General features: G+C 40.5%; 3 protein-coding genes across 4 annotated transcripts; 2 read left to right on the top strand and 1 right to left on the bottom strand.

The window, feature by feature from the left end:
• The first annotated feature begins 222 nt into the window (after positions 1-222).
• LOC308403942 (D-amino-acid oxidase-like) lies at positions 223-7,999 on the top strand. Of its 2 annotated transcripts, XM_080893730.1 has the most exons (11): positions 223-360; positions 885-1,085; positions 1,182-1,296; positions 4,025-4,101; positions 4,632-4,697; positions 5,061-5,115; positions 5,666-5,770; positions 5,854-5,936; positions 6,210-6,327; positions 6,569-6,667; positions 6,751-7,993. In XM_080893730.1, the coding sequence occupies exons 2-11, from the start codon at positions 892-894 to the stop codon at positions 6,874-6,876; spliced, it is 1,038 nt and encodes a 345-aa protein (XP_080749856.1). In that variant the 5' UTR covers positions 223-360; positions 885-891; the 3' UTR covers positions 6,877-7,993. The 2 variants fall into 2 exon arrangements, with proteins under 2 accessions (XP_080749856.1, XP_080749857.1); XM_080893731.1 differs by lacking the exon at positions 223-360 and having other exon boundaries at positions 846-1,085; positions 6,751-7,999.
• A 187-nt stretch (positions 8,000-8,186) lies between these two features.
• Positions 8,187-13,591, bottom strand: svopa (SV2 related protein a). The gene is made up of 16 exons (XM_080893728.1): positions 13,386-13,591; positions 12,104-12,261; positions 11,908-11,993; positions 11,718-11,816; positions 11,214-11,285; positions 10,925-11,049; positions 10,765-10,828; positions 10,560-10,685; positions 10,329-10,457; positions 10,134-10,207; positions 9,945-10,021; positions 9,721-9,825; positions 9,322-9,433; positions 9,150-9,231; positions 8,954-9,043; positions 8,187-8,862 (listed from the first exon to the last, which is right to left on the bottom strand). Exons 1-16 carry the CDS (start codon positions 13,430-13,432, stop codon positions 8,650-8,652), a joined length of 1,659 nt encoding a protein of 552 aa, XP_080749854.1. The 5' UTR covers positions 13,433-13,591; the 3' UTR covers positions 8,187-8,649.
• A 1,933-nt stretch (positions 13,592-15,524) lies between these two features.
• Positions 15,525-22,494, top strand: usp30 (ubiquitin specific peptidase 30). Its single transcript, XM_080893729.1, has 13 exons — positions 15,525-15,668; positions 16,749-16,858; positions 16,950-17,123; positions 17,217-17,320; positions 17,623-17,721; positions 17,946-17,991; positions 18,071-18,165; positions 18,269-18,328; positions 18,418-18,504; positions 18,693-18,773; positions 18,905-19,127; positions 19,221-19,329; positions 20,369-22,494. Exons 1-13 carry the CDS (start codon positions 15,598-15,600, stop codon positions 20,619-20,621), a joined length of 1,512 nt encoding a protein of 503 aa, XP_080749855.1. The 5' UTR covers positions 15,525-15,597; the 3' UTR covers positions 20,622-22,494.

Below are 22,494 nucleotides of genomic sequence, written 5' to 3'. Positions count from 1 at the left end.
GACAGTTCCGACTGTGTTGAAGAATAAAAGTGGTGATAGCAAATACTGACTTTCAGATTCGTAGGAACTGTACAAACTACGTTTTTGTCTTATATGCTGTATTTCTGTGTAAGGGTCAAGAGTTTTGGACAACACTGTGACTTCCATCGTTGCAGTCCTTTTAATTATCAGGCGAGATCGACAGAACATTTTCTCAGTAGGTTGATTGCGGTTTAAACTATACACCGTGAACGCGTCTTGCGCTCTACGTGCCTGCAATCTCCGCCTTGCTTGCAAGAGAGAGGCGGACCAGTTAGAAGTAGGAGCTGAAACACTTTTGCTTTTTAACTCTGCCAAAAGCGGTGGAAAACCAGAGTGAAGGTAAGGCGAAACTTATTTGTAATCTATAAAGTGGACTATGCTGACAGCACGTGCGTCTGATCCCTCTAACCATGCTGCTTTTACTCAAGTTTCAGTAACAAAGTTGTTGCTTCTCAGATGGATTCTTTGTTTCACCAGATCTCAGTGTTACGTAATACTGTACTCTTAATAATAACCATGTGGAAGCACAAGTTCTGCACAGCTGTGCCTCACCCCTCAGTTATGCAGCAGGTTTGATCAGTGGAGACAGGTTGTTTAAGGTCTTTATTGTAATTTCTGTTATAGATACTGCATACGCACATGTAATGATTGACTTAAAATGTTGAAATATTTTACATTTTATTTAAATATTTCATTAACATATAACTTATTCTCAACGATGAGCAAATAGACAAGAAGAAGAAGAAGAAGAAGAAGAAAATCGTTTTAATGTTAATATTGAATCCAGTCTTAGTCAATCTGCTGGTTAATGTTTATGTTTGATTCCTTCATGGGTTAGTGAGTCTCACTGTGTCTCATGTTAGTGCAGACATGCGGGTGGCAGTGATTGGGGCAGGAGTGATTGGCCTGTCAACAGCTCAGAGCATCTATGAGCACTATCACTCTATTGTCAGTCCGCTGACCATCGAGGTGTATGCAGACAAGTTCACTCCACTGACCACTAGTGATGGAGCAGCCGGCTTCTGGCAGCCTTATCTGTATGATAAGGGCAACGTTCAGGAGACGTGAGTGTGTTTTATTTAACTTTCCTTTAGATTTTAGTTTTTATCTACAAACATTACTATTGCTACATTATTCCCATATGTGTCCTTGACATTTAGAAAATGGAATAAAGAGACATTTGACTACTTGCTCAGCTTTCTCAAGTCACCTGAGTCCATAAAAATGGGAATATTCCTTGAGTCTGGCTACAACCTTTGCAGTGAACCCGCACCAGTGAGTACTGCTTCTTTTTTTTGGAACTACACTTTTTTTTATCTCAAAGATAAGATTTATTATTATTAGGAAACCTTTTACAGCCAAGAACATAGGTGTGTGTATATTTGGTTAAAGTGCAACATCAAGCAACTCATTCACAAATTTATTGCATTTCGGGGCAATATCTACACTAAACAAAGTCCAGTTGCTCTGAAGTAGAGCTTTGTTCAGCCACATAAATGATTGTTGAATGCACTGGTTGGAAACTAAAGAGAGAGGCCCCACTAAGGGTTGTTTTTACACTCAGAATCAGGGTTAATTGGGATTCTGTGTACTAACGCCACAGACATTTCTAGCAAATAATGAGGAAAAACTTGCAGGAAAATTGCTTTGCACATGATTAAGACTGTGGAAGCTGTATAATTATTCTAGAAATACAAGAAAGCACAAATATGCAAATTCTGAACTCTTGTAACAAAGTGGATGACATCCCATAGTACGTACAAAACATTCAGGAATGCACGCGTAAACTCCTCCGGTATGTAGTAAGGACCCTGTCACACTGCAGTTCTGAAAATATGGAATATGGAAATATTCAGCTGTCTGCTCGAGTGGTCTGACAGTCACGGACGGAGATGGACTTATGTGGTCAGAAGTTTACTTACACTCATCAGATTCTTGTCATACCACAGCTTTACCAAAAGTTTAAATTGGGTAAAAAACAGTTAGTTGCAGAGATCCACATTAGCAGATGATAAAAAGAAACACAAAATACAGAAATTACAAGAAAGCTTGCATTTGGGTGTTTAATGATTTCTTTCAACTGTTCCCTTTTTAGTGCGGAATGATTGTAAAGCATCTTTAATGACTTTAAAAAACCAAAATTGGGTGCTCAAGTTTGGATTTATTTTAGATGTTCTCTGCACACAGTCAAAACTAAACATACAGACTCAAATATTTACATACATTAACTTTAACTTCACCTTGAATCAACAGCTAGGTGCTTGAATCTTGGACACATGTGGGTGTTACAACAGGACGATGATCCCAAACACAAACACACATGAAAAATGTTTTTTGGAATGAATAAAGCAGACTAACATTACAAAAACCAGCCAATTTAAACAAGCTTGTTGATGGCTACCAAAAACATCTGGTGAGGTGCCACTTACATTTAACCAAAAATCAGTGGGGGCTAATGTGTATATATATGAGACTATATGTATAGTTTTGATGCTGTGTGAATTAAAGAAAATCCTAAATGAATTCAAACTTGTGCATGTTTAAGTCATTAAACATGCTGTACAATCATTCCACTCCAGAAAACAACAGTTCAAAGACATCATTAACATTGATGTACATCCATGGCCATGATGAGTGGATGTAACCTTGAGAACACAACTGTATATTAGCCGGCACTGACATTGTTGAGTGATTTCTGCATGTTTGCAAATAAGATCATGCAGTGGGCTCTTTTTTTTTTTTCTGTTGTGTCACATTAGTTTAGTGCCGGTTAAAAGTTCACAGGTCAAGCGATGAAACTGGAAGACTTTCAAACACTTATTTTTTCATATTCTTATTTTATCTTAACCCTTAACTTGCTATGCTAAAAGCTTAGCAAAACAGAAATAGAAAGTTGCAGAACCAATCCAAGTTGGCACAATGCAGAGTTACAATAGTGATGCAAAACTCAAGTATATGTCCAGTTTCGGGTTCAGTGCACTCTGGAAATTCTTTTGTGAATTTCATGTGTTACAATAAATCTGCTCTTAGCAGCAGAAAGCATTTCATTGAGCTTTCTCTTGCAACATGAAGTAACATACATTTCTTTTAGTTGTAGTCATGCCTACATCAAAAGCCTATTTGTCATGAATGGAAATGGCTCGTATCTCATTAGAGCAGCCAAATAATCCCAAAGTACAATCAGGCTAATTCTGTGTTATTTAGGAAACCGGGTAATTACGTCAACCACAAAACTGCCTGTACTGGTACTGATGGTGATCCTTCACTGTTACCACAGTGTCCTATATTGTTCCATATTAGGAAAACGGAAACCAATATTGTACCATAAAGTTTCACTGCAATCTATGCAAGATGTCAAATATTAATAATATACACGATAGAGCAACTCTGTTTAGTTGGCAGGGCTTATTCCCAGCGTTAATTTGGCATTTCATAAAAAAAAGTGGTTATCCTCAGTTGTAGCAAATGTGGCTGAGGAAGTTAGTAAATAACCAGGAGCTGATGAAACCCCATCTAACCCAGAAACACTTATTAACATATTAACTTCTATGAGAGTGTGTACTGAGAAATCTGACAACAAAAAAATGTTTCTTTCAACTCGATTCCTAATCTTTAGGGAGTTTGTATGCATTGAGCTATTACTAAGTAGTTCACAGGATGACTTTCATAATGTAATAGCACTGAGAGGAATGTGTGACACAGACATGCGTTTGAGTCATAACCAGAGTGAAGAGTCAGCTGACTCGATATCACCAAGACAGCCCATGCATTAGCAGCCCAGATATAACATGGTAAAGACAAGCGAGTTTTCAAGATGCACTTAAGTTACTTTCTCTGTTGAAGATCTCTTTATTGAAGATAAAAACCCAAACAAAATATCAGTGTTTGGCCACAAGAGACTCAGAGTTTCACAGTGGATACATCCTCTGTAATAATGTGATTTGGTGACTGTGACACCCATAAGATTGCCCTCTCACTGCCTGTGGCTTGTTTTTGGTTGCAGGATCCCTCGTTTAAGGACAGCGTTCTTGGCTTCAGGCAGCTCACAGACCGAGAGCTGCAGATTTTTCCTGGATACAAGTAAGCTCTTTCTGAAAAACGCCAATGAAAGACAAGACACAAATAAACAAATAGTTAGCCACATAGTCAGCTGTTTACATACAGTGTGAACAAGTTGACTTTGAATGTGTGGTAATTAATTAAAGAAACTACTTGACCCCATAAACTCTGAACCATGAAAAAATTGCCAGAAAATTTAAATTAAAAAATGCAATGTGTATTTAAATGTATGACCAATTTAGAAAAAAAAAGGAAAAATTACATTTAAGTTTGAATATATGAGTTTTAAGTTGTATTTTCTTTGCGACATCTGGCATTTGTAACCCTAACAGGGTTAGGGTTGTAAGTCACACTGAGGATGTTGACTCATGTTTCAAATAACATAAAATCATGTTTAGTTTGATAAACATGAATTTAAAAATGCTAAATGTGTGAATTTCACTGTATTACAAGCGTCCCACTAAAAGTTACCAGTATTTTTTGTGATTGAATGGACAATGTTGCACAACCAGCAGTTTTAGTGAAACATTTGCTTCTTATCATTTGTTCAGGTTTGGGTGGTTCAACACTGCTCTCATGATAGAGGGTAAAACATACTTACCTTGGCTTATGGAGTGGTGAGTGATCACCTAACTGACTTCTCATGTTGTATCAGTATTGATTTATTTAGTCCAACCTCCTGAGTTAGCTTTTAAATTCCCAAAGTATTTGACATTGTTTGAGATCCGTTGTTTTTATATTTTACCTTTAACATAAGACCATATCGTGTTTACAGTTTTATAATGTTGTCCGATATATATGCTGTACCTGGTGGACTGAAATGATCCCACAATACTGAGTAACGTATACTTGAGACTTCATCCTATTATGTATTAGTAATAAGAGTAATAAACATGTAGTCTTCATTAGGTTCTTGTGTGTTTAGCATCGATGCTCCTTAATATAAAAGGTTTTCTAGTGCACAGTGTTTTTATTTGCAGGTTGCGAAAAAGGGGAGTGAAATTTTATCACAGGAAAATAAAGTCCTTCAAGGAGGTTAGTGAAAGTTTTCAGTGTATTGTGCTTGCAAGTTCTTTATACATTCACCGGACACTTTATTAGGCACACCTTCTAATCTGACTTAATTTGTCATGGGATAGATTCAGCGAGGTGCTGGAAACATTGCTCAGAGATTTAGGTTCATGTTGACATCATTTCTTGTAGCTGTCTGGTCTCTCTCCTCTGACCACAGGCATTTTCACCCAAACAGCTGCTCACTGCATAGTTTCTCCTTTTCTGAACATTTTCTGCAGTGTGGGAAAATCCCAGTAGGTCAGCAGTTTCTGAAATACTCAGACCAGCTGGTCTCCCATTAACAACCACACCACACGTTCAAAGTCACTTAAGTTACTTTATTTACTCATCATGACGCCTGGTTTGAACTTCAGCTGGTCGTCTTTAATGGTGTTTTGCTGACTTATGCCCAGTCTGTACTATATTAACATTTATTACTGAATGTTGTAATGTTTTACAGCCTCCAGACAAGTTGAGCAAAAGTTATCTGTCACCATGTTTGTTATCTCCTATCATCCTTGACTTTTTTTAGCTGGCTGAAACCGGAGCAGATGTGATCATAAACTGCAGTGGGATGTGGTCAGGCCAACTGCAGCCAGATCCAGACCTGAAACCAGGCCGTGGCCAGATATTGAAGGTGAGAATATACAGGGCTGTATGTATGTACTGCACAAGAGATAAAGGAATGACGGAATGAACTGGTGTTTGTTTGTATTTCAGGTCGATGCTCCCTGGCTGAAGCACTGGATTATTACCCACGATTTCACCAAAGGAACATACAATTCACCATATATCATTCCAGGGTAGTACAAGTAACATGCCACACTGATAAGCACTGAACTGCAGAACCACACAGCTGTTGACTTATAGTATTACTACATTTGCAGTTAGAGGATTTTATATATTTCACCTTAAAAAAAAGTTTTCAAATGTAGTAGCTCTAGTAGTTACTCTCTGTAGTTCAGTCGCTATGTTAACAGCTGCAGCACTTTTTCGTATTGATTTGGGGTTGGAGTACAATGAAGACAGAAAGCAAGAGCTGTTTTTATCAGTGTGCAAAACATTTGTGTCCGCAGAAGTCGTCTTGTGACGCTTGGTGGCGTTTTACAGATGGGAAACTGGAGTGAACAGAATAGCTCTGTCGACCATAAAGAAATCTGGGAAAAAGCTTGTCAGCTTGAGCCTAGTCTCAAGGTACGATGATTTCAGCAAGGCCATAAAAAGATATGATGATTCAAGTGTGATTAATTATTTACAGTAAGTGTTCTGTGGTGCTGAAGTTTTTAACATTTTTCATTTTATATATTTAGACCTCATTCTAAAAAGATGTAACTGAGTGTCAAATTTTCAGTTTCTGAGTTACCTTTATTATTATGTATTTGTTTATTTATTGTCAGTTCTGAAAAGCTTTCATCTCTTTGTTCTCTAATCTCAGCATGCCAGGATAGTCGACGACTGGTCTGGCCTCAGGCCAGTTCGCAGCAAAGTCCGACTGGAGAGGGAAGCCATATGGTCTGGTGAAACCCCCATAGAGGTATCCTTTCTAAGATCTAAGTAGCGGAACTGTAAATACATATTTCTGCTATTAATTGTCTAAAATACTGTGGCATTATTCAGGTGATACACAACTATGGCCACGGAGGTTTCGGACTCACCATTCACCGAGGCTGTGCCGAGGAAGCGGCGAGGCTCTTTGGTCAGATCGTGGAACAAAAAGGCAAAGGTCCAAAAGCTCGCTTGTGAATTGGTGTGCAGAAGTAACGATTGATGCTCTTTTTTTTTCAAATGTCAGCATCAGTGCATATATTGCTCCTAGCCTCCACTAATTTAATATTAAACATCATTTTCAAACAGTCTCATGCACCTGCAAAGTTAAGGACAAGGCCACCATTGTTAATTAAACAATGGCACATATGTAAGACAATCGTGCTGAAATCTATTTGAGATTTGGATAATTTGAGAAGCACTTTTTATGTATAAATTGTACATATTTTTGTGAATTTTTTAGTGCACTAAATGCAAGATTTGCAATGAATTTAAAATATTTAACTAATTAATAAAAACACGACAGTTACTTGTCTTTGAAAGATCATTTACTACAGTATCATACACATTTACATCCAGTGCGTTGACAAGGATCTGTGCACACAGACACGTAATGCAGCTCTTCATCTCAAACATTGGCAGGTAACAGCTCATCAGACCTATACTCGTTAAATAAATACAGAGATTATTTTTTTAAACAAAACTTCCCTCAGTCCATCTCCTCGTCACCTCTGTTACAAACAAAAGCAAAGACAACAACTAAACCAGGTATTGATACATTATTTACAGAACGCAACATCCCGTTGTGGACATTCGGAAACGCAGCATCAAAGTCTGCTGAAGTAGGGCACGAGATGCATCAACGTCTATAGATTATGACACCACATACATGTGTGAATGTTTTTGTATTTTTAAATTATGTAAACCTTGCTAACTAGGCTCAGTCAGCTTTGGATGTTGAGAAACTGCTCAGATTTAAATGATCAAACACTTTAATGTTAACGTAAATACAGGATCCATGGAGCATGTTTGTGCTGTAAATATGAGAAGTTATTATCTTACTGATGTTAATATCTTCTGGTGAAGGTTTCAACAGATCCCTCAGCTTGCTATAAAGAATCTGTCCTGATAATGATCAAGAGATGAGGTGGTATTTTCAATGTTACCTGCATTTTCCATGGGTCTTTACCGTGTTAAAATGTGAACTAATACTGACACAAGAACAACACATACAACACAAGAGTTCAAAAGGATGCTCGGTGTATGAAAGCTAGTGACTTCCTTTCACCTCTCACGGCTGAAACTATTAAATAACCCCACACCCTTTTCATTCAGATGCCCTGTTGTTTTGATTGTGTGGGATTTTCCTTCAATCTATCAATGCTCTGTTTTAAAAAATAAAGACAAGTGTGATTAGTGTATTTCAGCAGGCAAATTGTGCGCACAGGATAATGCTGTTCCTTACATATGTATCTACGCCCACTACGTTAGCAGAAGCAGCTTTCTCATAGGTTTAAGAGTAGGTCTCTCGACCACAAGCTAAATAGGTAGTTTTAAGGCTTTTTGAAAAGAAGATAGTTGTTTGACCTTACGCTATCCCTTTTGCTTCTCTTGGATTAGAAAAGCTTGATTAAAATACTTTGGTTGAAGTATTAGAATTCTCTCTTTACGATTTTCCTCCCCCATTCACTCTCACACTCATGTAGGTCATTTGGTCTTTCTTGATTACCCTGTGTGCAGTTATACAGTGGCAAACTTGTGAGAGCAATGGTGTTTAAAAGACTAAAAAAGTACAATGACATGTACATGTAACTACTGTGTTGCCTGGCTCCCAGCCACTGCGGTGACTAAACTGAAGATCATTGAAGGGGGGCAAAGATGAACACAGAGAGCTGGTTTTGTTGTCTTCCCTCTCCTTGCTTCTCTTCTTCACTGTGGTCTCCTCTCAGCTGCACTGCAGCTGATGCATCCTCAGCCCTGGGAGCCGGAGCTGGAGTCAGGGACTCCTCCAGCGCTGTGGGAAGAGGCCCTACCCATCATCTCCTGTCCCCACTCACGGTGGCTGGACTCCTGCAAGCCGCGGCCTGTCGTCTCAATTGGCAGCGCGCAGGAGGCGATGGCCGCGAAGAGGCAACAGCAGCAGTACACTGACAGAGCCAGGTACACAGAGGACTCCAGCATCACCTGCAGGATGAAGCCCATGGACAATCACAATGTGTGACACTAACACTCTGACATTTTTGTGCAGTGTTGTCATGGGAAAACAAAGTGTTACCTGGGCAACAAACGGAGTTATTAGGGCACCAACCCTGGCCATTCCACTGCTTGTTCCCAATCCTAAAGCTCTGGTCGCTGTTGGGTATACCTGCAGAGTTTCAGAAATACATAGGAGGCTGCCAATTTTCTAATTCTGCCCTGCAAATGTGTTTTACACAGTAGGAGCAAAACTGCTCACTGTGTAGATATCTTACCTCTGGAGTGTACACATAGGCTGCCTGAAACCCTCCTGCAATAAATGCTCTGGCGATGAATATCAACACTGTCATGGAGGCTCTGCAGGGGATAAATCAGTATCAGTAAATGGACAGCATTACTAATTCTTAAAGTATTTAAAAGCCTGATTATGGCCAGTTGTGCCTTTACCTCCCAACACAGCCATAAAGTGGAATAATACACATAGAGAAAACGAAGAAACACAGTGCCATGGTCTTCCTCCTTCCCAATCGATCGATAGCCCACAGCGTCACCAGCAGTCCTGTACAACATCAGCATACTCAGACCCCTAAAATCAAACTGCATGCTCTCACATAGTAGAAAAAAAAATGCAGGTGCAGCCAATCATATTGAGACACCAAAATGAGTGCCTGCATGAGTGTATGAAAAAAACAACAATAGAACAATAATTGAAGCAAGAAGAGAGGAGGCATTTATATTAATGCATAATAACCAGCAGGTGGTCATATTTGTGCATAATTTAGAGCAGAATTTGCACAGTTTTTAATATATTGAACAACAAATTTATGAGAGCTTGGTGATGTGTACCTGGGAATTCAGATAACGTAGTCCACAGCAGGTCTTTGTAGTCGTCAGAATTCAGGTATTTACACTCTAAGCTGCATCGGAGCTCCTCCTTATTACCTTTGGACACTAGAGGGAGTTACACCAAACAGGATGCTTCAAATCCAGCACTCAGCCTACTGTCTGTGATGCTTTTTGCAAAAACATAACCACCATAAAGTGTGTGAAGCCCTCAGCATCTGACTCACTTCCACATGCGCCTCCCTCCTGAAACAGCTCTGTGGTGAGCAGCACCAGCCCATAGTAAGAGAAAGCATTCGCAAACCTGCATGAACAGACACAGATCAATTCATGCTGATTTGCTTTAGGTAAATCACTGGACAATGAAAACGCAAGGTTTTCGAGAAAGAGGAAGACATTATCAATTGCTAATTTACCAAATAAACCACAGCAGGACTGTGGTCCAGCGGAAGTGAGATGAAAATAAGTCTCGAATCTTCCCACGATCTTCCTAATAAAAAAAAATAAAAAAAACAGCCATAAAAAAAAACCCTCAGAACACAAATGGCAGTATGATAGAGGGTACTTAATGTACACAAAGCATTTAGAGTTTTTGCAGATGCACACCGCACCTGTCTGGCAGCAATCAGTTTTCCCAGTGGCATGGGTGCTCCGTTCTCAGTGGCAATCCGCTTCAGTGTGTTCAGAGCCTTTTCCTGATTCCCTGTCAGCACGTCGTATCGAGCACTCTCTGGCAGCCACTGCTCCCACCCACCAAAAAACAAAAGAAAAATTAGGTTGATAAAGCTGTAATCTATCATGCTTCAAATTGTAGAGCAGCTCAAGACTGCCAACATACTTACAAAGCACAGAATGGCAAAAATGAAGAGAGGAATGGTAGAAAGTCCGAGCAGCCAGCGCCAGCCCAGAGTGGGCATCACCAAGATCGCTAAGAGGACCTCAAATACAGTGCCCAGTGCCCAAAATATCTACGACAGCAGCAAATGCAGGTTTTAGGGCTGAGAAGGTTTAAGTGCTGAAATGATATAAGATTTGTGCACTCCATACCTCAATAAGCAAGATGCATGTGGCTCTGGACTTCATAGGCAGAAACTCAGCATACAGCGTCACCCTTACAAAAAGAGGCACTTTATTATGAACCCAATCGCCATACATTACAATTTGATTGTTTTTTTGCTTTGTTTTTTCAAGATGAAGGGTTACTCACGACTGAGGTGCCCCTCCAATGCCGAAGCCCACCAGTGCACGGAGGACAAGGATCCAGCCGTAAATAGGTGCAAAAGCACTCATCAGGCCGTAGAACATCGTCCACAGAACACTCAGCTTCAGACCCTGCATGTGTATACAATCAAGACATAATACACTGCTAAATAAATAAATAAGCAAAATCTCACTCTGGCATAATGAAGCGGCTCACTCCTGTTGTCTAGTATGTACTAAGAAACCCTAACTCTGTAAATCATTTGGACCTCTGACTGAATGCTATTAGAACTTACTGTCTTTCTGCCGTATTTGTCAGATATGTTCCCCCAAAGAGAAGAGCTGATCATCATCCCGATGAACACTGCCTGTATCAAGAAGAAAGAAAGAAAAGAAAAAAAAACAGAAAAAAATCAAGTCCCAGTCAGATTGCAGCCAAAAGTTGTCCGACATAGCATGCACATCCTCTTATACACTGTTCTTAAACTGTCGGTAGTATTTGGTTTTGGTTGAGCCACAAAAATGTGAATGTTTAGTGTCTTTAGTAAGTGAACCTTAATTTCCTTGTTTGAATGATATTCTGTATTTCACTCTGACTCTAAATAAGACTTTCAGATTCATTAAGGTTGCAAAGATTCAGCACATATCTGAAGTGTGCTCAGGTCTTCTTTTCTTCGCCATTTGCTGGCTCCGTTTTAATCCAAGCACAAAATCATCCCTGGGAACTCGATCAATAACTGACAGGACGGTCATATTGCACTGCAAGAGGAGGACTTTCACAGACATAAGAGAGACATTACCGATGTAAGCAGTGCCACTTCCAGGCTGGGCAGTCTCCATTCACAGTGGAGCTGTGGAGCTAAGATGCTGAGGATCATCATCTCCATAGCATCAGCCATCTGAAAACACACAAAGATACTCAGTGAATTCATATGCAGTTGTCATAATTACTTTGTATTGTGCTTATTTAAATGAAAGAGCAGTTCTCACCCAGGATAGGCCAGTGAGGATGGAGAGTTTCCACTGAAATGTCCCAAAGCCTATGGCTTCTACGGCATCTTCCACCATGAATGTGTCTGAGAGAATGAGGGCGTGCAGCAAGATTGTACTTGAGTCTGAGCCCAGGAGGAAAATGTAAGACCTTAAAACAGCTGTCTGAGAGAAATGAAGCCATGCCATACTGTACCATCAGTCGGATTAGCAAACTCTCGAGGTACTGGAGCTCCCTCAGTGAGCGCCACAGCCTCCAGATCAGTCTGCTCTGCAGTCCTTGCATCCTGCTCTCTGCTCTCAACATCTTCCTCTGAGCGTGTGCTCTCACCTGTGCGACGGAAGCGGACAACACTACAAAAAACATAAAGAAGAGGATAGAGTATATCTTATCCTAAGCTCAGGAGAATGAACTTATCTGCAATAAGGCAGGTCACAGGAGTTTCATAAGACTGGTGTCAGAGCAATGCTGAGTGCAAATGAGAGTCAGAGGCTGTTGCCTTGGTGATATGAGCTTTTCCTGGCTTTGATTTTGTGTATGGGTGATATTATTCTCCAATGGGGAAACCATATCAGGCCAGCAGACAGGTTGGCACACTCCACTTCACTGCCAGACAAGCTTTTAAAGGCTAAGAGATACACATGTGAAGGATGGAAGGGATACTCTTCTTCTACATGCAGATAATTGATAGTTTGCTCAGCCTGAAAGACTAAAAAAGAACACGGAGAGTGGGACGTCTTAATCACTGTAATTACATAACATAGGCTACTTTCCACTGCAAGCAGGCTATCAGTATTACAGATGAGTTTGTGAGATTTCCGGGGAGGTCTGTGTTCCCCTGTAAAGACTATAATTTCCCCTTTCAATCTCTCTGGTAAGAAATGCACACGGGAGTAGGAAGTATGCTGCAGTGGACTGCTCTGACATGTTTACCTTCCCTTTGAAACAAAAATAAAATGTGATTTTAATTTTTTTTAGCAGGATTCTGAAAGGAGACTCCTAAATATCTCTCACTAAGGCTAAGCTAGACTGTCATGGGCCAGCCTTAACGCATGTGCAGCAGGGCTGTGATAAATTGTCTTATGGCAGTAAACATAGTAAAAAAAGAAAAAGAAAAAGAAAATCATGTTTAACCCCCCCAAAAAACTTATTAAGCTGAGAAATCACAGCCAATCTGCTTCCAGTAAATAAATAGTTTCTTAGGAAGATGCTACGCCTGTAAACAAAATGCCTCCAGTAGCGGAGACAGAAGACGCGGTGTTATTGTTCTTTGTTTCTCTTCTGTCTGGGAACACATGTGTGGATAATAAAACTGCACGATCGGTGCTTTTGAGCAGCTTCAGGCTATCTGTGGTCCAGGGAGCTAATCAAAGGCGACGCGAAGCCGTCAGAGGGCGATGCGTCGGACAATCACGCAAAGCCGGGAGGAGAAAACACACAGAAAAAGGCGTTGGTGTGCAGACTGCACCGTACTCACGGCAGCTGTCTCAGCTGGAACAGATCATCGTCCATTTTGGTGTTCATTGGCCGACGGTCCGTTTGGCATCATCGCCGTTTACATGGTCACGACGGGCTGCGATTTCAGCACCGAGGAGAGCGATCTGCTCCGGGTGTCCGTCGACAGCCAATGAGAGGCTGCCCTGCGCGAGTCACAGCGCGAGACTCTCGGAAAGGCATGAGCTCAGGAGGGTATGAGACCGCATGACTGCTGATTACACGAGCCAACACATGACGAGTTATCAACACTGACGCTGGAAACCAGACCGGGAAACGCACAACACAGATGAATCGGAATTTTTAAAGCTGTAACGTGAAAGTTATTGAAAGAACACCCAGAAGCGAGTGTACGAGTGGGGTTGAAACTATTAGTACAACTCGATGCAAGTTTGCTATATATTTAAATAATAATAATAATAATAATAATAATAATAATAATAATAATAGGGTTAGGAAATAAGTTACAACAAGTGACGTAACCAGGGTTTAAAAATTAGTAAGGTGAAGATTTTTTTTCTCTTAAGGTATCATATTCCAGGTGTAGATAGATTAAATGTGAGACGGAAACCTGGTAGAAGCTTTCCCTTTTACGCTTTTAGAGTCACATAGCTTTCGTGTCAAAACTGGCAGTCTTTAAAAAGGGCACTAGTGTTTCCAAGTACTTTTTTGTCTTCATTCTGAGCGCTATACCAGTTTTCTGTTTAAAAGAGTCCAACAAACATCCTTTTTTAAATCTACACTCTTGCTTGGTAACTGCACTCGTGTGCTTTCTTTGAGATAAATGGAAGTTTCTTTGGCATTTTGTTTTCTAAGCCAATGAATTTCACATACACTCACGGAAAAGTCACGTTACGGCAGCAAAGTGGACAGTGCAGAACAAATAGATGCGGTATAACTTATAACAGGGGTGGGCAACTCCAGGCCTCGAGGGCCGGTGTCCCTGCAGGTTTTAGATGTGTCCTTGAACCAACACAGCTGATTTAAATGGCTAAATTAGGTCCTCAACATGTCTTGAAGTTCTCCAGAGGCCTGGTAACGAACTAATCATGTGATTCAGGTGTGTTGACCCAAGGTGAGATCTAAAACCTCGGGGCCTGGAATTGCCCACCCCTGACTTATAACAATAGTGCTATACAGAAAACCTATACACTGTACAAGGTATGAGATTTTCAATTTATATATATCATACAATATGAAGCTTAGTAGCAGCAAAAAGGGACGTTTGATGCAGAGGTTGTGTGTTTATAGCAGGAAAGGTGGAATGTTGCACCTGTGCTCCAATCATCAGTAGAAAAGGCTACACTTCTGAAGAGACTAGCTCCAAGAGTTGCAATACAATCAAAACCAGAGAGTTTGAAAACTGAAGGACTTCGTTTAATACATGTCCCCTCTTTTGCAGGTGCAACTATATATATGAAAAAATAGAAGCTGAAATTTAGATTAAAAAAAAAATTAAACAAAGAAATAAAAAAAATAAAAAAATAACAAAGCGCAGATACGTGTTTATCAGTCCACTTGAAATGAAAATAGGACAATGGAAAAGATTACTTGCCTTCTGGCTCTGGCCCTATACCAGAGGGTAAGCCAATCCTTTACTTTCCTCGTGTCATGTGTAAAACAAGTGAGGGGCAGTGTGAGGCAGGGCACAAGTTCCTGAACTTCCCGTAAAAGCCACTTAGAGAGTTTACAGGCCAGATTTAATTGTCTTTCTTCTGAAAAAACAAAACCATCTGATCTCGTAGGTGCTTACGGCCATTACAACGTTGTAAAAACATGTAAAAAGAGAAAGGAGAAAATAATTGAAATAAGACCTATGGAAATTTGGAAGGCTTGCACGGTGTTTTGATGGGTTAATTTCTTTTCCAAGTGTGAAACCTCTCGTTTTGTTCTACAAAATGTTTTGGGGAACTTGAAAAAAAAAACTGTTTTGAGTTTCAGCTTGAAGTGTGATTTTAAAAGATTTGTGAAATGTAAAGAATTTTGTGGTTTTATTCTGTTTTTTTAAAGAGTCTGATGAAAGCATAAAAACTAATTCAGACTAATCAAATCAAAACCAACGCATCAGTGCTTCAAGCCCTACTTTTTTTTCTTTTCTTACGAAAGCAGGTAATGACGTTACAGGCGTGCCACTCTTCCTTGGGTCCGTCCTGAAACACACCACCAACCATTGAGAGTTCCGCAGAAGGAGCAGGATGTTGTGGTGCAGAGCAAAAAGCTCTGATAAGCTTGTTCGGGAGTTTCTTGGCACTGGACCCGTAATCAGGTAAATCCTCACCACCTGGCACAAAACAGCTTAATTGCAGGTGCACGCGGAAGGAAGAAGCGCGGTCGCGATGCCGCCGCCGTAGGCTTTGGTTGGACCCAAAATGAAACATGCGCAGACTCGCTGTCTGGTTTAATGCCACAGTTAGTAAGCCTGCTACAGGAGATATGCACTGATATTAATGAGGTATAGACTGTTTTTGAACATAGAAGCGTGGGTGCTTATTGATGGAGGATACGTAGGGGCCAGAGGGTAGCCTTACCTCGGAGCTCTCGGTAAGTTAGCTACTACAGCTAAACCTAGCCTGTATGTCCTCTTATGTGAACTGGGTCGTGTTTACTTACTGATAAAGATGTGGTAATTAGTAACGCCAGGGACTTTTAAATTTTTTTTAACCCACATAATGTTTGTATTGAAACCGCAAACATAAGTTCAGGCAGTTCAACTGAAGCTTTATCAGAGCAGATGTCGGTGGAGGTTTTCTTTGATGTGATCGAGTCTCGTCGTGTCCTCGTTTACTCCAGATTAGCTAATTAGATGTCGGGTTAGTAGATCAGAGTGGAATTGTTGTGCCCGTTTTGTCTGTGCTGTCTGAGAGGATAACATTTTACAAATTCTAAATATATTTATATACTCAAATGCTAGGACGACTTATACCAGTGTGGCATGTAAGAAAAAGTGGGATTGATGAATAAAAGTTTAATAAAAAACAGTTTGTAAGAATAAACTTTATGACAGAGCTGATGTTTAATTATATTTCACAGCTTTAGTCTGTAAAGTGTTTGGTGGTATATTAGAGAATTAATATTCATTTTTGGCTTGAACCTTTATCATATTTTGTTTCAAATCCGAGCTGATCGCTTTTATTGGGTGCCAAAAATTTAGTGATGCAAGATATGGTGGCCAAAAAACAACAAAACACACACACCTCCATCATCAATACAACTATCAGTCTATATATGTTTAAATGTTACTCTCATGCCTATCCTTTCTGTCCTATTTTTATGAATCCTCCCCCCATGTCTGATCCCTTGCTGTGTTTTGTTGATAGGAATATGTTGTTGTCGTTGTTGTTTTTAGAAACAAGATGATAAAGAACTGGGGCGTCATTGGTGGGATAGCTGCTGCGATTGCAGCTGGAGTATATGTTTTGTGGGGTCCAATCACAGAGCGAAAGAAAAGAAAGAGAGGTAAGAGCTGTTGTGACCGTGTGGCGCACACATTATATTTATGGCACTGTTTACATTGCAGCAAACTACAGTGACTCGTGGTTCCCTGCAGGTATGGCACCAGGTCTTTTAAACTTGGGGAACACCTGCTTTCTGAACTCGTTACTTCAGGGCTTAGCAGCATGTCCGTCATTCATCAGGTGGCTGGAGAAGTTTGCAGCTCTGCCTTCAATCCAGTCCTGCAAAGACAACCAGCTATCCACGACACTGCTCCAGCTTCTCAAAGGTACATAAAACCAGTGTGTCATATAAGCACAGTGTACTGGACATGCTGAGTTCCTCTGAAATGTTCACATGGAGGTTGTTTCTGCACTGACAGCGCTATCCAGTGAAGAGCCAGGTGAGGATGATGTTCTTGATGCTGGATGTCTCCTGGATGTCCTCAGACTGTACAGATGGCACATCAGCTCATTTGAAGAGCAGGTCAGTCGGTATTATTGCTGATATTGTTTTTATTTCAAATGAATAGTGCAGTGCACTAGTACTTTTCCTCATTGACCCAATCTCACACACATTCAGCAACTTAATCTGCCTCCAGGCTTTTTTTTTTTTTTTTTTTAACACACATTCACATACACTGTCACTCTTGGGGGCAACTCAGCGTTCATTATCTTCTTCTAGGATATGTCTGGAGGAGCAGTGGATCGATCCACCAGCTTTAGATTTGTATACAATTTGCTCGTCCACCTCATAACCGTTGTTTGTGTTGGTTCATCCCTTCTTAGGATGCACATGAGCTGTTTCATGTCCTTACATCTTCTCTGGAAGAGGAGCGAGATCGTCAGCCCAAAGTCACAAATCTGTTTGATATGCACTCCCTTGAGGTAATTCATTTTTCTCGCCATTTCTCTTGCATGTTGCATCCATTCCAATACACTCTGTAGAGTCTTCTAGAACAATGAAGCACAATTGTAATCTGGAGTTTGTAGGCCATAATAATCCAAAGATTGCCTCCTACACTCTAAAAATCTCAGTCGGTCTCTGTGCTGTTGAAGTATCAGAAATATGTGTCTAGTTATTCTTTGTGTGTGTGCTTATTTTATACCAGAGTCTCCCAGATCAAGATGAGAAAACTATGACATGCAGAAGTCGAGGTGAGAAGGAGTAGAAATCATAGAACCTAGATGATAAAACAAAGTTGTATTTCATTTGAGTGAAATTCTCATTTGGCAGCTCCCCTTCATCCAATACCAAGTCCGTGGAAGTTTCAGCATCCGTTTCATGGCCGGTTAACAAGCAACATGTTCTGCAAGCGCTGCGAGCTACAGGTGAGTTTTTTGTTTTGTCTTTTTGAGGGGAAAAAAAAAAAAGGAAAATTACTGTTTGTCTTCTTTCAGGATGTGATTTTATACCTCTGCTTTGCATTTTTAGAGTCCAGTGCGGTACGACTCGTTTGATAGTCTTTCCCTGTCCATTCCTTTACCTCAGTGGGTAAGTGAAAATGTATCTTGTGCTGTGTACACAACAGTATATTTCATGGTTGTTCTGTTTGTTATAATATGACTTGTGCTTGTTCTCAGGGGCGGCCGATCTCTCTAGATCAGTGTCTTCAGCACTTTATCTCTTCGGAAACCATCAAAGAAGTGGAGTGTGAAAACTGCACCAAGGTACACTCACTTCCATATCAGTGCCAAGCTATACTGTGGCAATCCTCTCATTAAATGATTTACTCAGTGAAAGATTTGAAGTAGGGAGGTCGCCTGAAGAGGAACAAAAGGTCCAGTTGTTTCTTTCACAGGTGTATTTTTTGCTGATTTTATGTATAAATTTTAAGTTTTTGATCATTTTTCCTCAGCTTCAACAAGCAACCACAATAAATGGACCAGTTGTAGAAAGCCAAAGGACAACATTTGTTAAACAGCTAAAACTGGGGAAGGTAAGTAGTCTCTTTTGGTTAAGCATTAATAACCCAATTATTTATTTTCCTTTTAGGAACTCTGTACATGGCAAATGCTAGTACTTATCCAGCTTGAGGTTGAAGGGTAAATGATTGGCAGTCTTTGTTAGCTCCCCCAGTGCCTTTGCATCCATTTGCAAAGATTGACGTGGTCGAGTGAAGGAACCCCCATCAAACGACAGGAGCATGTGCAGTTTGCAGAGTATCTATCAATGGACCATTACAAACACAACACTTCCACACAGAGGAGTCAGCGGCTCAGATGCACTGCAAAATCCATAAAGGCTGAAAGCAGAGACGATTCAGTAGAAAAACCCTCTGCCAATGGCTCTGGTATGTTGGAGTTCTTGCATCTGTAGTATTATTATTATTATTATTATTATTCAGTTTATTAGATTCATGCATTTATTGTATTTCGTGTTTCAGATTCAGAGCATCATAACAACAACAAACCTTTTTCTAATGGAACTTGTTCATCGGTCCTCCTTCACACTTCTGGTGTGAACCCACAGCTCAGCCTCGCATATGACTACAGGTAATCAATAAGGAACTCAAATATATCAGGGTATTCAGTGGTGATCTGGTAATTGAAATCCCTTTTTCCGCATTGGCAGAATTAGCAGATATCAATGTGTCTACAGATTTTTATTTTTTTCTAGTAGAGCTAAAACCAACACATATGGACAAAAGTACTGGGCCACCTACACATTACACCCACAGGAGCTGCTCAGCTGTGGAAACTCCTACCATGAAGCTCCCGGCAAACAGTTTTTGTGCTGATGTTAATGCCAGTGGAGGTTTGGAGCTGCCACTATGGATTACATTTACACAGTATGCACTTTGCTGACTGACTCTGCTCTGTAATTTTATGTGGTCTGTCACTTTGTGGCTGTGTAGCTGTTCTTGAACACGTCCACTTTGCAATAATACCACTTTTGGTAGAATATCTAGAAGAAGTTTCACAAACTGACCTGTTGCAACAGCAGCATCCTATTACAGCTCTACCCTCGAGTTCAATGAGCTCTTTAGAACAACCCGTTCTTTCCCAAATGTTTGTAAAGGCAAACTGCATTGCTAGGTGATGGATGTTTGTAAATCTATGGCAATGGGATGGCAAACAGTTCAAAGATTAAGCGTAGTGGCCCAACACTTTTGTCCCTATAGCGTGTATTAAACTTAACAAGCCTTTCTACTGAAAGCTAAACTATCACGAAGCTGAAGTTTCATTGTTTAAACGCCAAGTAGGCTACCCAAAGGAAATCTACAGCTTCGTCTTAGACCTATTTTTGCTCTCATACACCTACACTAAGTACTATACAAGAAGAACCCAGTATCCCTTTATTATGTTTAAACAACATCGATACCATTACCAGCATTTCTATTTAATAACATTCAAAGCAATAACTTTCATTGTTTCTGACATCCATTGTCTGTCACAACCTTATTAACGAACGCACCGGTGAAAATGAACCGAAACAAAGACTGCATCCAAAAAGCGTGCATGCAGATTGTTCCACACAGGGTCTAAGCGAGGACTGATCATAAACCACATGTAATTGTCCCGTTCCTTCCAGTTCTACAGAGTACCTTTTCCAGCTCACGGCGGTGCTGGTTCACCACGGTGACATGCACTCAGGACATTTCGTCACCTACCGCCGCAGTCCCTCCTCATCTCGCAGCTCTTCGCCCTTCAGCTGCCAGTGGCTGTGGATGTCAGACGATTCGGTACGCAAAGCCAGCCTGCACGAGGTGCTGTCTTCCAACGCTTACATGCTCTTTTACGAGAGAGTTCGAAGGCTTGGCCTCTCTCTGCAGTCAGAGCAGTAACCAAAGGCTCGCAGCCTGAATGACTTCTGCCTTTCCAGTCACACTGTCACACTCGATGTGGCAGGGGACAGCACGGTTACCAACAGGTGGCTTTGTGAACATGACACCAGAGAAGAAAGCCATCCTAGAGTTGTCCTAGGGTGTAGTGTGATGTGTTGTGGACACCTTGCCTGCTGCTCTGCTCCAGAGGAGGAGCCTTTTAATCCCAAAGATAATAAAACTGCAGGATTTTTGTGTTAGCGTTTATCGGTAAGCTACTTTTTCTTTGACATGTAATAATTTATGTAACACCTCGACTTCTACCAGATAAAGAAAGAGGAACATTAAACGCTGCATCGGCCACAACATCAAAAACCACTGACAAGCAAAATGAGTAATGGTTGTCATCACTGGTGCAGTGATCTGCTGCAAAACCTATGGGTCATGGTATATGGATGCTACTTTGGTACACTCCACCCACCTAAAGACTGTTGCATCCCAAGCAATGGCACTCTGTGGCAGTATCCTCCTCCAGCAGCATATTTACCCCAAACCCCACCTCCTCGTGTGAGTGAGAGAGACTGACTTGAATGTAAAGTGGTTTGAGTAGTCAGTAGGACTAGAAAAGCTCTAAATAAATGCAGTCCATTTACCATATTCCCAGCTTCCAAATTCCCCAAATCCTGATCTGATGGAGAGGCTTCATCCTGCAAGCAAGCAGATTAAACAAATGCCAAAATGATTTTGGTGACACCACAATATTAGACTGGTGGTTTTACTGTTGTGGCTTATTGGTGCAGTCTATGCCAAGATAATAACCCTACAAACTGCGGTTCACATTGAAAGCGTACAGTGTTTAGGCTGGCTCAAAAGTTGGCTAGAGGTGTGGTTTCTGGTGTTTAAATGTGAATACACCCTAGGCTGCTTCAAGGTGTTCCTATTATTTTGTCCATTGCCTTCAAGTGGCTCATTAGGACTTGTCAGTGATTATATTTAGGAGCTGTTGCATATTCTGTAAAGTCACAAAGGTGGAATTATCCTTGACTCCGGTTCTCTTTGTCAGATGTAGTTTACCTAATCCTTCTCAGCAGTGTATGTAAACCCAGAGCAGTAATAATGTTTCTATTGACACGGTTTCTGTTTGATTATTTTTGCTGTTTCTAGTGAACCTAACTCTATCACGATTTATAAAACTGCACGTTTGTGGTTTAAGTGCCATATTGTCTTAAATGCCTGAGATTTTAAACACTTGGAACCATGAGTGCTACAATTAATGTGAACGGGGCCCTTCCTTGAAATGTGACACATCACAGCCAGTTGACATGCTGTGGGTGTTTTTAAACGGGTTAATAAGAGACGTGCCCTTAGTTAACATGACTGCAGATTTCTGTAGTCATCCTGTTTGTTTATAATTAATGTGTAACTTTTGACCAACAAGGTCAAAATGAGCAGTGATCTGTTGCAAAACTGCTTAATTTTTGCAGTTTGCACTACTGTATATTCATGTGAGATTGTATTTGTGTGCAGTCTGTAAGGTGATCGTTTTCAGGTATTAAAAGCATTAACAATGGTCTTTAGAGTGTTTTATTAAAGCAAGAACATTTTTTTGGTACGTTTAAGAGATTATGTTAACTACCCCATTATTTAAGTGTCTTTGAATGAAATACAGTTAATTTGAAAACTGCTCAATTTGCAAGAGGTTTAAAAGTATACTTGTTACTGGTATACCAAAGGCAGCAAATCTTTTATCTGATCAAATGTTCACCCTAATCAAACTGCTGATCTACTTGGGCCTTTCCCACACAATCATCTCTGAGGTTTACAGAGTGTGGTCTGAAAAGGAAAATAACCAGTGAGCTGCAGTTCTAAGTGCCAGAGTCAGAGAAGACTGTCC

This window comes from Rhamphochromis sp. 'chilingali' (assembly GCF_963969265.1).
Source record: "Rhamphochromis sp. 'chilingali' genome assembly, chromosome: 10".
Lineage (NCBI taxonomy): Eukaryota > Metazoa > Chordata > Actinopteri > Cichliformes > Cichlidae > Rhamphochromis > Rhamphochromis sp. 'chilingali'.
Note: the sequence above shows the minus strand (reverse complement) of the source record. Positions and strands in the feature narration are given on the sequence as shown.

Bases quoted from the DNA above. Each gene is read 5' to 3' on its own strand.
- LOC308403942 (XM_080893731.1), top strand. From the start codon at position 892: ATGCGGGTGGCAGTGATTGGGGCAGGAGTGATTGGCCTGTCAACAGCT. The intron at 1,086-1,181 runs GTGAGTGTGTTT...CTTGACATTTAG, and splicing joins AAGGGCAACGTTCAGGAGAC to AAAATGGAATAAAGAGACAT. The intron at 6,328-6,568 runs GTACGATGATTT...CTCTAATCTCAG, and splicing joins AGCTTGAGCCTAGTCTCAAG to CATGCCAGGATAGTCGACGA.
- svopa (XM_080893728.1), bottom strand. From the start codon at position 13,432: ATGAACACCAAAATGGACGATGATCTGTTCCAGCTGAGACAGCTGCC. The intron at 10,458-10,559 runs GTAAGTATGTTG...GGGTGGGAGCAG, and splicing joins TTTTTGCCATTCTGTGCTTT to TGGCTGCCAGAGAGTGCTCG. The intron at 9,044-9,149 runs GTAAGATATCTA...GAAACTCTGCAG, and splicing joins CCTATGTGTACACTCCAGAG to GTATACCCAACAGCGACCAG.
- usp30 (XM_080893729.1), top strand. From the start codon at position 15,598: ATGTTGTGGTGCAGAGCAAAAAGCTCTGATAAGCTTGTTCGGGAGTTT. The intron at 17,321-17,622 runs GTCAGTCGGTAT...ATCCCTTCTTAG, and splicing joins TCAGCTCATTTGAAGAGCAG to GATGCACATGAGCTGTTTCA. The intron at 17,722-17,945 runs GTAATTCATTTT...ATTTTATACCAG, and splicing joins TTGATATGCACTCCCTTGAG to AGTCTCCCAGATCAAGATGA.